Source organism: Bombyx mori, chromosome 2, assembly GCF_030269925.1.
Source record: "Bombyx mori chromosome 2, ASM3026992v2".
Lineage (NCBI taxonomy): Eukaryota > Metazoa > Arthropoda > Insecta > Lepidoptera > Bombycidae > Bombyx > Bombyx mori.
Window position 1 is genome coordinate 4,461,857 of NC_085108.1, and position 14,978 is coordinate 4,476,834.

The window sequence follows — 14,978 nt, forward strand, 5'->3', positions numbered from 1 at the left end:
CCTTATCATTGCCTAGAGAACAACAATGCCACAAGCATTGTGAATTGCCTTTAAATTACTTTTGAAAAATATATGCCATAGCTCTGAAGTAATAATGATCTTTAGGAACAACTGTAGAAACTCCCAAATTACTACTTGGGATGTCCTCACAAGTTCATGAAGTATATTCTTACAAAGAGATGAATTTGCTTAGCTTGATTTAGTCAATCAATATAGTTGGTAACTTACATTTAAGGCAAGAGATTTGATACATTTAGGGCATTTAGCCTTGGAAATAGCCACTTTGCACTCCATTTCCTGTATTTATTGTGCAAAATCAGAACTCTACTTATATTTTTTTACTTTGAGCACAACCATTATTAACTTACATCACTGAATCCCTATAATTTCATATGTAACACATATTACATACATAGTATTTATTGGTACCTCTAATTTCGTATGTAATATATTTTACAAAGTATTTATGTAAATCTTATAACAAGACCTAGTTATTTTCTCGATATTGCCACTAACAAAAAGCAGGTGGTAACAGATTTAAAAGAAAAAGTGTAGATAAGCATAGGAAGACATAACAGACATACGTTTTGTTGTGTATTGTGCTCATTGAACGATAACTGTTTGTTCAACTAGAAAACTGTGTCTTATTAGCATAAACAAAAAAAAAAAACAAATTACCGTTTTCCTTAACTGCGCATAACGATGTGCGAGATTAACATGGAGTTTATGAATTTAATAATAAGTAAATGCAATTAAAGGCTAAAAACGATACGAAAAGTAAAAGTGTTGTTGGATCTGACAAAGGAATCGAGATTTTGCAACACAAACAAGGGCAACCGAGAACGTGTTTTTTTAATAATCTCTCAAGCTTTTGAATTACAACATACCTGCTTAGTCTTCCCGTTAAACCTAATGGCACTATATTTTACATTAAAAGCACTAAATGAGCTATTTCAAACACGTTTAATCATTATATTGCGACTGGTTTCTGCCTGACAATTTCAGGTAGGTAGGTAAGTACCTACCTACATCTGTATTCTGTAATTTGGACTACCTACCTGACAATTCACTGACAGTCACAGCGTGACATGACAGATATGAAATAACGCTACCGTAAAGCGTCCGAATTTTTTTAGTTTTGATATGTTTTAAAATGGGTATGTAAATTGATCGGATTATACTTACGTAGCACCCGTTTTCACGCTGTCATCGACCACATTACACTTTTTTATGTACTTGATGCGATACGATTGAGCTTGTTTTATTATACCACGATTTACAATCACGATTCATCAAATTTTATTCAATTCGGCAATACGTACACATGTAGGCCTTGTTATTTTGGACCATTTCATCCTCACTTCAAATAAAAAGAAACAACAGTGAAAAGAGAGAACAAAACTGAAGCAGTGCTGCCGGTAAATAAATTAGACAAATCCCAAACCCTTATTGATTTTATAGGATTTTTTATTATTATGCCATAAAACTTTATTTTCATATACCCATAATATTACATGTCAGCCTTCTTTAACGATGTTTGAATTTATTTGAAAAAAACAATTTGATAGACTTCAATTTCCTTGTAAATCAGCAAGACTGGTTGCGTTCAGTTTGGTGTTCTCCAAAGATTGCTTTTGCATTAAACTGCCTAGTAACCAAGTAATATCAATCAATCACTAATATAGTTAATGATTTTTTTTAAACAAGGATATGATAGATATAAATAGCAATCGCAAAACCTTCCGATCGTCATCGTTGTCCATAAAAGTCCCACATTACCTTAAATCAGACGAAAAGTATCCGCACTGGCAACTCTTAAAACCGTGTTCATTTTCACTCTACTGTGACGCTAGGTGGCGTTACTTTTTTGAGTATTGATGCGTTCAAATTCACTCAGAGGGGATTTAGTGAATTCAGATTTATGCTACTCTGGACTCTGGAACACAAGTAGATTAAACATAAATAGAAATGAATTAATTAGGGCAGAAACGTAACATTTGTATGTATGCCAATAAAAATATTGAATATACTATTTTAATTGTTAAATAGACCATGTTTTCTATCAATTAACAACAATAAAAATCATGTTAATGGACTACCTATGCAGACTAAAGTGCAGGAATCTCCAGCTTTTTAAATAAATCTGTGTACTGGTTTCAATGCCTAGGTACTGAAATGTTGATTTCTCAGGTAATTAAGCTTGTAAATTTTCTGCATGAGCAACTACGACAAATCAATAAAACTATTAACCTAAGAATATATCCCACAGAAATACTTGACCAAGCCAGGTCCTTCCCCACCGCAAAGCTTTTCATGTTGAAATTGTGATGAAAACATTTAATTTTGGTGAATGAACAATAATATTTTTACTCTAGATGAGCAGATTATCTGTAGACCACTCGTCGATTGATCCAATTGGTTATCAGATTAGCTAAGAGTATTACAGTCCCTGCTTAGTTTTGTTTTCTAACAAAAGTTAACAAAGGTTAAATGAATGGTCTCGAGAAGATATTTTTAAATGAAAAGGTTGTTATGACCCTTAATACTTCTAAAATTGTACTAGGATCTTCGAATTTTTCGAAGATCCTAGTACATACTGTTGAACTTAAGTTGATGGTTTTTACTTGTTTAGGAACCCAGTTAAAGTTCTCGTGTGTATGTAAATATTGTAGTCGTGTGATCTGCGTGCTTCTACTACAATATTTACTACAGAAAATAAATAATATTGCGCGAAACTCTTGTCAAATCTGCCAGAATTCCACGATTGTTTTTGCAAGGTCTAAACTGCAAACACAAAAATGACAGTGACACATTTTAGTTAATCTAAAAGTAATTTAACAGACCACGACTGGCTGGCCCAGTAACCAGTGCCCTTGAGTGCTACCTGAGGGTCGATGTTTTTACTTCCAGATCGACTATACGTTTGTGTGTTAATACTCTCTGAGTGTTATGTATTTAAATATTTATGTATTGATACATTTTTTTTTTATGTATTGATACCTAGCTTATGTTAAGAGTATGTTTATCAGTTTTTAGTTTTCCATAGAACAGTTAGTTTGGTGACAGAATGAGATTTGTGCTCGAACATTTATTTATTTAGTTTTTATTTTTACCGAAAAGCTAGTTATTTTGTTAATATCCACAACTTAAGGCGTTGGCCTATTTTCACTATTTGGTTACCTTTTATTTCGTTTCCTTATTGATTTCATTTTATTTTTCATACATCTGTATGCCAAAGTGAGGTCTATTTGTTTAATCAAGATTCAAAATTATTAATGAGGCCCAAGGCTGGACAATAATAGTTTCCGTTTTATGCATTTTAAATGGACAAATTAAAAAAGTGGTTCAAGTGACATATGACACTTGACAGATTATTACAATAATTTGCGTTGCAACTTGCAAACGGAAACATCCGTTTACGATTTATCTGTTTATATTTGATTTGCGAGTAAAAATATTCACATATTTTTTAAAAATAAATTGTGGTTTAAATTAATAAAATTACTTTAAATTCACCCAGAACCAGCCATGTGCTATGTTATAGTAACGGGGCGCAGCTTAGCATGGTTATTACTAAGTTTGGTAGCTTTTATGTTTATTTTGACTGGAATAATGACGCCTAAATGGCTCTTAGGGCAGCCTGAAATTATAAATGAGAACAATGCCACAAGCTTCTACATACGAAGCGTCGGAATATATAATAGGTAAAATTTTAGCGACTTTGTTTCCATGGTCTTACATAAAAAAAACACATTTTTTTAAAGTCTTATATGACGATAGAATCTGCCTCTAAAACAAATGAATGTTGATATCATGGGACCTAGTACTTTTTTTAAATGTCTGAGCAATAAATTAAATTATAATTAAATTTTAACTGTAGTACAAGTGGTAGCACAACTGCCCACAGAGGTGGGATGTCTGACCTGAATGCCGAAACAGCAGCTATACCAATACATAATAGACTTAATCTCATTCTATGAGGACAGCAACAGTAGGAATTAGAGCAGTAATAGTATTAGCAGATTTGTTTCAATGCTTGGTAATTTAGACTTGTTTTTTTGAATGCAAATCATTATGAAATGTTCTGACATTTTGCATTCTGCATTATTAATTTAATAAAAAAAAAAAATCTGGTTTCTTGCCCATTTTTCTCAGTGATGAAATAGTATTTTGGAATTGTCAAAAACTCACAAAGATTTAAAAGCATTAATGAAGGCTCACATTAATAAATAAAAAAACATGTCTTAAAGTATAGTATATTTTTTTATTTAGTATATACAGGGTTTTATTTGCATTAATTATTTGTATACTTGTTTCAGGTGTATCAGAATGACACATGACCATAACAACTGTGGTTCATTCTCTTTCAACGGTCTCGCAACTGATTCTTCTGTTTACCCTGGCCCCTGGAAGGCTGCTATGTTTTTCTTGTCACTGTGTAAGATTCTCGTATTTTTTTATAGTTTATATACTGTGGTATACAATTCGAACTATATGTGAATGAAGAGGCATCACAGGTAATATGCAAAAATGATGCACAAAAATATAAAATTTGAATATTTAAGCCCACTGAGTTTCTCACCGGATCTTCTGAGAGGGGCCGAGATTCTGATGTGGAGGTACATTTTGTGAAGCACTGCTCTTACTAGGGCTAGTATTAGCAAATTCTCTCAGGTTCAGCCTATGAGCTCACCTGCTCGTCTGAACGTAGCTGGAATAGCCTCTTAGGCTACCAGCAAATAGGTAGGGAAAAAATAAAAATAAATTTAATATTTATATTTTAGTGGTGTTTTTGCATTGAATTAAATAATAATTATTCTCGATTGGGATGTATACTGAAAACATGTATTTGGTAGTGCTACTAGTGGGGCAACATCCTGTTCTACTTGTATAGAGCGTTTGAAATACATTTTTTGCCATAATCTAGATTGGTATGTCCCTTTTCCCTTTTGGAAATCTCAACCTCAAGATTTGAATGATTTCAATAAATCTTATTATAAAAATCCTTGCATTAATATCTATGATATATTAGAAATATAATAGTCCAGTAATTTTAGATCAAATTAGGTGCATATCTCGGAAAATCGATATACCCAGTATATTACCACGTAGAAACTTGTATTTTGGCATCCCAGTAACAGTTCTCAAAATTCACATATAATTGGACGGTCGCAAGTTTTAAAGTCAGGGGTCAAAGGTCACGGTCATACTATGTTGAGAAACTTTTTTTCTAATATGTTCAAGGCTGAAACTAAATCACTTATTGATAATATTTTTTTAATTTAATTATGTTTCATTTTACAGGTGCCTCAATACAATTTGCGACTGTGCTAGCAGGAATTATGGCGTGCTGTGTACAATCTGTTTTCAAGAAAAGCGTCATATCATTAGCAGGAGCCACACAGGCTTTGGCTGGTGGGTAGACAGTGAAAAATAAAAATAAACTAGAAAATTGTTTTTTTTATATCAAGCTGGTTTCAACAACCACACCGCTTCAGCTGATAAGTGGATAGCGATGTATAAAATATACTAATATCCCAAACCACAAAATTTAAATTAAAACACAATGATAAGTCTCATACTACGTCTATTGATGTGATTGGCATAAAAATGCTGTTAGAATTAATAGATTTTATTGAGTGATTTAATCATTGAATTGAGTTAAAAGCAGCTTTTATTCCATTCTGTCTACACGGTGCTTAGTGGTTACTGTTGTCTGTAGACATCAAATTGTCAATTCTGTTACCCATCCAGAAACATGAGATCCAATTCTTAAATTATATACTGGATTACTCATAAATATTGTTTTTCTACTTAGAGGCTTATTCTATGATGTTATTCCTTCATGGTGGATCTCGTTCATAAGACTTGTCCAACATGTATAAATTCGATTAGAAAAATTTTAATCTGCCTGTGGGGTTTGAAAACGGACATAGTTGCATAGCTTGATTTAAGTATACTGGACTGGAAAAATAAAATTGTTGAACCCTTAAATGTGTTTTGAACAATATCCACAACTTACAAACATACAATGTACTATGTTTATCTTTCTTTTAGGTTTATTTGGTGTACTGGGCCTGGTGCTCTACCCCTGGGGTTGGGGTGCAGATCGGGTAAAAAGGCTGTGTGGTGAGAATTCTGAACCCTACATACCCGGAGATTGCTCTATAGGTCAGTATGAAATTAGTAAGCACAAAGAAAATTATTGTTTGGTAATGCAGCAATGCCTAATTGAAATACTGCAAAATGTAAATCGCACCAACAATAATTTAATTCAATTTAAAAAAATCACTACAATTTTTTCTAACTCTTCATACATATTTTGCTGAATGATGTGTATAGAATCAAATCTGTATAAATGAGAGTTCAAGTTAGTGCAATCTCTTTGTCGCGTGAGAAGTTTTCTCACTAGTCCTACTTAGCGGTAAGCAGCGGCTTGGCTCTGCCCCTGGAATTGCTGAAGTCCATGGGCGACGATAACCACTCACCATCAGGTGCACATGCAGTATGCTCGTCTGCCTACAGGGGCAATAAAAAAAAAATAGCTTATGGAGCTACAGAAATGGCCACCGTCACTCATAGAGGTTAAGTAAGTTAAATTAAAAAAATTAACAAAATTAAACCATTTATCATCAACATAAAAAATTCAAAAGTGTGCATACATGCTTGACTGTCGCTTATATAGTTACATATAATCATCAATTTCAAATATCGAACAAACAAGAATCCACCTCTCTCTCTTTCTTGTAAAGGCTTCTATTTTTTAAACATGGGGGTTTCAGAGGCTAAGCATGAGATCAGGTAATTTTTACTGGTGGTAGGGCGTCCTAGGAGCCTGCACGGTTGGGCGTCACCACGCAGCCAATAGTGCGTTTTGGTTTGAAGTCTAGGATAGCCCTTGTATTGTAAAATTGAGACTTAGAACTCAAGATGGCTGGCGGAATTTACGCTGTTGGTGTCTATGGTCTCCGGTGACTAACACATCAGGTGAACCGTGAGGTCGTCCATCCACCTAAGGAATATAAAAGAAATCAAAGAGTTTTCTCGCTGCTTAATTCTTACTCAAGTTCGACTAGTATATAATCTATATATTAATATATAAATCCGCAGTGGTTTTTACCGATGTTCCGTTATAACTACTGAACCATGCATCCGATTAACTTGAAACTTGGTACCCATTTAGAGAATACATGTACTTAATGGATAGGCTAATATTTATATGAGTGTTGGACTCCCTTATAATAATGGCAATAAATAATAATGTTAATTTTAAATGCCCAGCGAAGCGGGCGAGTACGGCTACTTTTTTTTTAAGGGGTTTTATGACCTGGTAACTAAGACCTTTAAAGTCATGTCTTATTTTACTTTATATTCATATTTTTATGAAAAATGATAACATGGAGTGAAATGAAATGGGTTAGGTATTATAAAACCCCAAATGACGATGCAGTTAAGGAAGTCATGATTAGTTCAGCTTTGTAATGTTTGTATGTCAAGCAAAGTAAGATCTACCTTGCCCTATTCAGATTTCGCATCAGGTCTCATGTGATGGCTCCAGGGTGTGGTGAGAGGTGGGCTACTCATATTATTTATATGAAACTATTTATTATTAATTTTAAGACCACTAGTTATTAGTAATATGGTAATCCATATTACTAATAACTAGTGGTCCCGCATTTGTCGAAATCCGACTATAATTAACTGAAATTATAAGTCTGAACATTATTACGATTCTTCGATAATTATATATTTTGCCAAGACTACACTATAGATAAATAATAATAAAGATAAACAATATTAACCTCTTCCAATTTTGACCACAGACTTTAAGCAATAACAAAAGCTTGACAGTAAATTAAGAGATATATGTGTGTGTGGGTCAAATACACGGTAGTGTGTGTAATGTTTTTTTTATTGATTTAATATATTATTAATGTACAATTTAAAAAAAAAATTATCATTCTGCAATCCTTCTCTGTATTCTCTATAAGTTTTTGAAATTTTATACTCTTCCGTCCGCACAATTTTCGTAAAAAGGGGTACAAAGTCTTTGCTTGACGTATTAATATATAGATTAATAATTAATATTTAATATTTTTTGTGTATCTTAGGAATGTGGACAAGATAGGACTATTATAACAAATTACATTATTATTTTAGCTAAAATAATAATGTAATAAATATTTTATAATAATTATGGACGACAATATTGATAATATTAATATTTAATAATTACAAATTTTTTTCAGGTTGGGCATTGTTCGTAACAGTTACGGGAGTCGCTCAAATATTCTTGGCCTGCGCTCTCTCGAAAACAGCGGACAAAGCGGCCAATTCTGATAAAGTTCAATTTCAAATGGACGAAGGGAAACAGTTGATATGCCTCGCTTGATTCGTGAGTGTTGCCAGCAACTGTAATTCGAAACAATAAAAAATCCAATCTACATTTTAATGTAAAGTATTTCAAGGTATATTACATAAAAAATAGTTATGGTAAAATATATGAACGATATACAGGGTGGGGTTTTAGTGGCTGTTTTCTAAACACTATAGCGATTTTTTTGTTGTTCGTTCGTGGCCTAGCGGTATCGTGTTGGTCTTCCATGTTTGAAGGCACATATTTGAGACTTGGCTTGAATACTGTTGTACAGTACATATTATGTAACGTGTAGTAAGTTCACAAGAGCCAGCGATCGGCATATCAACAATGTATCTAAGTTAAATAGAAATTGACATTCCTCTTCATTTTGTGTTACAAGCAAAACTGAATAGTACCTATTATTTCTTTGTGAAGAATGTATTAAATTTATTTTAAAGTGACGTAGCATTTAAGATAAGTGTTTGTACAATGACGTCACGAAACCTGTGCATCTTTTTTCGTAACGCAATTATATGGATTTATGAGATCATACCTACAAGACATTCCTGGTTGAAAATTATTTCAATATACTATTCTTTAAAATCTAATACTATAGTACCATATGCTTTAACGTTTATTTTTAAGAAAAAATGAGAAAACTTCAACACACTGAGAAAAATTCACTAAATAAAAATTGTGTATTTGACCTCAAACGGTGGTTAAAATGTTAAAAGACATGTTCATTGTTACATCACTTTTATGCCAGTGTATTAAATTAATTTAATGAAATTAATAAATATGACATATTATTCCAAAGCCAGGAACTACACCCTGTATAGAGAAAATTGTAAAAAAATGTTGTGACACTTAACAAAACAAGACTGATCTAATTGAACTCCAAAACTTTTGATACATATACATATACTATTTTAAATGTCCAATTTTAATTTGACTAAATCTTTTATTGAGGATAATTTTATTACAAATAGTATTAATTTTCTTAGTATCTCTGTGTTTTCTGAATGCGTATTATTTACTCATCATTTAAGACTAAGTATTATATATAATAATGTGAGTAAGTGATCAATTAAATATAATTGTTTAAATCACACGCGCCATGTCTTAGGTAGATGGTACCTTTCTGTCACCATAAAAATCATTTCTGATTGTCGTTACATTATCTGATATGCGTATGGATGACACGGGCAGACAAAGGTATAATTTTTATTTTTATTCATAATTATCAATCACAGTTCACACCCATGAGTGCGTCTACGTGTTTACGCAATGCATTTTTATAATCATTACAGTAAATAGATATAAAACATATAGATTTTAATTCACGATAAATACTCAATAGTTATGTATGAACCATATGATAACTTAACTCATAGCTTTAATGATATTCTTATGTTTCTTAGATTGAAACTTTTTCTATATTTTAATTTTAAGTACTAATACAGAAAGTAAACTTTGGTAGAACTCTGCACAATTGGCAACACTTTGGGTGACGTATACTTTTTGCTGGGACTTTTTGGCGGGAACGCGAGGAGTGAAGTTGTGTGATTTGTTTTATTTTGATTATTTAGTGTTTCTTCAGGTTTAAATGTGTAATAATGGTTGTTTATTAACTGTTTAATATCTGTGAAAGTGCACAAATGTGGGAAAATAAAACAAAGCCGCTGGACGTAACTTTTCGGGATCCTCCAAAAAGTCCACTGAAATTTTTTTAGTAAATAACCACAATTTTACTGAGATTATATTTCATCTCATCTCATTTCATTTAATTTCATCCCAGTTGATTAATGTCTCAAATTAATCGTCTTCATTTTAATTCACTCCATTATATAATTTTTCATAAAAATATGAATATAAATTAAATTATGACATGACTTAAAGGTCTTAGTTACCAGGTCATAAAATCCTTTAAAAAATATATATACTTTTTGTTATTATGAAATGGCCAGGATTCCTCCTCTTGTCCTTTAGACAAACCTTTATTTAAACTTACTATAAACTTTGCTATATTAAAATTATTTCAATCGGATGGAAATTAAGTTAATTTAAAATTGTAATAAATTAAGATGAAATTAAATGAAATAAAACGAGATGAGTTGAAGTCAGATAATGAAATGTGGGAATTTATACAGAAGACTTCGGAAGAGCTTATCTGATAAGCGACTTTTTTTTTTTTAACCGCACTAAGTTATTTTCTAACATGCTATAAAGTTCAAATCTAACATTATTATATAGACACAAAAATTTGCGTTTCGCAGTCACGCTGGGAAGTCCCATCTTGAGTTCAGACTTGAAGTGTTGCCAAACGCGGAAATCAAGTTTACCCAGAATCTTGCTTATTTATTGAATAACAACAAAAGTGCCATAATTGGCTTTATTAATTAAAAAAAAGATATTTCTAATCATTCAAACGCTTTAATTTTTATTTTAATAAAAACATTTACTATTTTAATGCTTTATACTCCTAAATAGATAACTACTTTAATTAATGTTCAAGTAATTATCCTATTATTTATTAAATATATTTAACAATTAAAGTTTTTTTTTTCTTATGTGTTCTAACGAAATTATAAGTGTGATCAGTATTATACAATTTCTTTTAATGTTTTTTTTTGGGCGATCTTATAGTAAATTTGACATATTACTTTACCGTTACATAAATGTTTGCAAGCTGTAGAGAGAACATATATACTGATGCGGGAATAAACTAGTGTACAGTAGGTACAATGCCCCCAAGTTTTCTCCCAAGACCGATAGCTCCCATGCTCCGACCGATTTCAATTTACATTGCGTGCTTAAACAAGAGCGTTTTTATTTTTGTCGAATCAAATTATTTTCAAGATCTCGTGTTAGATGTCACCAAATCTCTCTTTCTCTCTCTCTCTCTCTGTCTATCTCACTCTCTCTATCTCACTCTCTATGTCTTAGTTTTCGATTAGGCACCAAATGCAATCAATGGAATTTTTTAAGTAATGATATGTAAAAGCGTTTTTTTGAAAGAGCGGCGTGGTGTAAAATCTAAATCGCCGTCATCAAAGACATTTCGGTTTTTAACGCGTTCGCGTGAGCAACGTCTTACAACGTCGTGTTTATTAAAATTATGAAACGGCGCAGCGTCATGACGGCCTCTAGATTATCATATTTATTTTGTCCGAACGTCTTTGGACGTCTATTAATACGCTTTTATTAGCTTCAGACGTATGTATGTATGTTTGTAACGGAATCTTTGAACATGATTTTGAGCCGCTTCAAAACGTCGGATTAACTCTAAAAAATTATTTTATTGTAAAAAAGCGTGAAGTGCTTTTCAGGATATTATCAAAATAACTCTTCTACTCATAACTGTTCATAAAATATTTATTTATAACTACTTATACCATGCACCCCACGCTTTTTTACAATAAAATCATTTTTTCTTACACTATTTTTAATTCAAATTTATTAAATTTTATTTTCAATTTTTTAGTTGGATTTTCTATAAAAGCGTATTTTGTTAGTTTTTTAAACTATTATTCATTTTATGGGCAAATTCCTAAGGCGCATCTACTTAGCGCCGCAACAGATTCGATTTTCATAGCGTACACCGCCGCGTTTCCTAAAAAAAATCATTATAAGATGTACGTATTACGGCGGGACGTTTTTAGACGTTGCTAAACTTTGTACGGGAAAAAGGTGCGCCACAGTATCTACATTCCCGATCCTGCGGAAAGAATGGAAAGCAGTCGACGTCGCCCAAAACACGTCATTTCGGATCCTCCCGATCCACTAACGGTGCTTTTAGGTACTTCAAGCAGCGGTCATCGTTCTCGTCGAACCCGTCGCATGCGACGAAGGGCTCGACGAGTAAATTAACCCTCAGACACAGCCCACTGATTTTCTCGCCGGATCTTCTCAGTGGGTCGCGTTTCCGATCCGGTGGTAGATTCTGCGAAGCACGGCTCTTGCTAGGGTTCGTGTTAGCAACGTCGTCAGGTTTGAGCCCCGAGAGCTCACCTACTAGTTAAGGTTACGCTGGAATAGCCTCTCAAGGCTACCAGCTTAGGTAGGAAAAAAAAAACAGTATCAATATTCAGAAATGAGGTTGCTCACGTGAACGTGTGAATTTGTAACGTAATTATTCGTTGTCCGAGACGAAATGTCGGAAATAATTTAATGAAATAAGAAGAGCGTCAGATTAAAACGTAAAGGTAACATTAATTATGTTTACGACTCGCGGAAACCCAAGTAAATATTAAATGCACGTAGCTGTAGCTTTGTTTTGAGTATTCCCATTTGGTGCTCAAAAGTTTCAAGGTTAAAGCAAATTTTATTATTAAGAAACGTTTTATATTTTTATGTATGTAGCAAAATGTATTCTTGTATCGTACTTTTGTATGCTTTTACATTTTTTGTGTGTGAAGAATAAATAAATTTTTGTATTTATTTTTGTTTGTATTTATTGTTGGCAATAAATACCTTGCCGCACTCGCAATGTTGCTGTGGACTTTTTGGCGGGAACGCGAGTTGCGAAGTTGTGTGATTTGTTTTTTTAGGTTTAAATGTGTAATTGTAGGGCACAAATCTGGGAAAATGAAACAAAGCCGCTGGACGTAACTTCTCGGGATCCCCCAAAAAGTCCATTGAAAAAATCTCAGTAAATGATTACCAATTTACTGAGATTATATTTTATCCCATATCATCTCAACTCATTTCATTTAATTTCATCCCAGTTGTCTCAAATTAATCATCTTCATTACATTTCACTCCATATTATCATTTTTCATAAAAACAAGAACATACATTAAAATAAGACGTAACCTAAAGGTCTATGTTACCAAGTCATAAAATTCTTTTAAAAAAACCCACTGAGCTTCTCACGGGATCTTCTCAATGGACCGCGATTCCGATCCGGTGGCAGATTCAGCGAAGCACTGCTCATGCTACCACGACAAGCGTTAGCAAATGCTTCTGAGTCCGGCGCACCCACAAGTGAAAGCGACACCAAAATGCCCCCTCGAAGCGATGGCAGATATATAGAAGAAAAAAAAAAATATACTCCTTGAAATAAAGTTTCTCGTCGGAGCTCCTCAGTGGGTGGCGATTCCAATCCGATGGTAGATACAGCGAAGCACTATTAGGACAGATGTTAACAAAGTCTCTCTGGCTGAGTCCCGTTTTTTTATTAATTTTGTTATTGCTTAGATGGGTGGACGAGCCTACCTGGTGTTAACTGATTACTGGAGCTCACAGACATCCACCACGCAAATGCGCCACCCACCTTGAAATATAAGTTCTAAGGTCTCAGTATAGTTACGACGGCTGCCCCACCCTTCAAACTGAAACGCATTACTGCTTCACGGCAGAAATAGGCAGGGTGGTGATACCAACCCGTGTTGACTCACAAGAGGTCCTACCACGAGTTAATACACCATTGGATACACGTTCGGTGAAGTATAACCCCTTGAGGTTGAGGCCCCTAGCCAGGTAGGTAGGGGCCAACATTGAATCAACTTATGTCGTCATCGTATTTTGACATATAAATATGAAAACTTCAAAATTTTCCATTCGAATCAAACTACGCATGCTTAGGTTATAAATAAACAACCACAAATATTAAATATAGTATTGTATACACGTTTTTAGTTTTGGTCCAGTTTCACACGTAGATTGTCAATCCCTTCTTTTCAAAGAGTCTATTCTCTGTAATTATTTTTATATAATTTATATGGTAAGGTGGGAGGTAATTCATTGAAGTCTGCAAAAATAATAGCTTTGTTTTGTGTACTTATAAAAAATAAACAGAAGTTCGAAGCAGGTATGTAATGATTTACATAAAATAAGTTTGACTTTTGATTCAACGGCGCCATTTTAAAAATCAAAATGGCCGCCCCTCGACAATAGCTTTTGAAATGAATTATTCACGCCCCAATCGAGAATCGAAGTCGCGCCCGCGTATTAAATGACAACCTGTCCGGTTTTACTTAAATTACAGGCTTTGTCGAGTAATAATTGAAAGGTTTTTTGAGGAGCATTTATTGTGACAGCTATTGTTAAGTAATAAATGGTTTAGCATGAGGTCGATGACCGTTGCGTTTCATTATGTATTGTATTGTATTGAGTGAAAAGGTATTTTATTTCGAATCGAGATAATTTTACTATCATCGATAGTACATGACGTGCATTCTGTTCATCTGATAGTAAGTGGATAACGTCTACTGTGGCGCTAAAAGCCTTGGTTGGCTTCCGCTTTTCCTTTTCCCCTCACCTAATCTCAATATCCTAAGCGGCCATTCCATACACTTACGCCCGGACTGGTAGCTGAGCTCACGGGCTCTGACTCACTGACCCACTGAGAAGATCCAGCGAGAAACTCAGTGGGATATGTCTATGGGCTTTTTTTCAAAATAGTCAAAATATTCGTGTTCATTTGTGAATTTCATTAAATTATTATTAGTGTGATAAAATAGTTAAAAAGTGGTTATCGGAGGTTAGAGGCACGAGAATATCTTATAAATTGCTAACTTTAAGGCATCAAGTTGGAATTTCAATCGATTTTTTTGCAATACAGGTAATGTAACCTTCAAACCAAAGGTCATGAATCAATTTGCTACAGGGCTAGGCA

General features: G+C 33.5%; 2 protein-coding genes across 3 annotated transcripts in view; one reads left to right on the plus strand and one right to left on the minus strand.

Moving 5' to 3' along the window:
• Positions 1-1,521, minus strand: part of LOC101735981 (cullin-1) — a 37,363-nt gene extending 35,842 nt beyond the window's left edge. The window contains exon 1 of one of the 2 annotated variants that reach the window (XM_004933232.4): positions 1,186-1,521. The gene's annotated coding sequence lies outside the window, so the exon portion shown is untranslated. Of the gene's footprint in view, positions 1-887; positions 1,095-1,185 lie in introns of those variants that run through there. The other variant, XM_004933233.3, reaches the window with a different exon arrangement.
• Positions 1,522-3,365: 1,844 nt separating this feature from the next.
• On the plus strand, positions 3,366-12,799 carry LOC101746683 (LHFPL tetraspan subfamily member 2a protein). The gene is made up of 5 exons (XM_038017107.1): positions 3,366-3,704; positions 4,320-4,438; positions 5,305-5,415; positions 6,058-6,171; positions 8,250-12,799. Exons 1-5 carry the CDS (start codon positions 3,529-3,531, stop codon positions 8,390-8,392), a joined length of 663 nt encoding a protein of 220 aa, XP_037873035.1. The 5' UTR covers positions 3,366-3,528; the 3' UTR covers positions 8,393-12,799.
• The last annotated feature ends 2,179 nt before the right edge of the window (positions 12,800-14,978 follow it).

Excerpts from the sequence above, each read along its gene's own strand:
- LOC101746683 (XM_038017107.1), top strand. The coding sequence starts at position 3,529 with ATGTGCTATGTTATAGTAACGGGGCGCAGCTTAGCATGGTTATTACTA. Across the intron at positions 3,705-4,319 it reads AGCGTCGGAATATATAATAG|GTGTATCAGAATGACACATG; the intron begins GTAAAATTTTAG and ends TACTTGTTTCAG. Across the intron at positions 5,416-6,057 it reads AGCCACACAGGCTTTGGCTG|GTTTATTTGGTGTACTGGGC; the intron begins GTGGGTAGACAG and ends TCTTTCTTTTAG.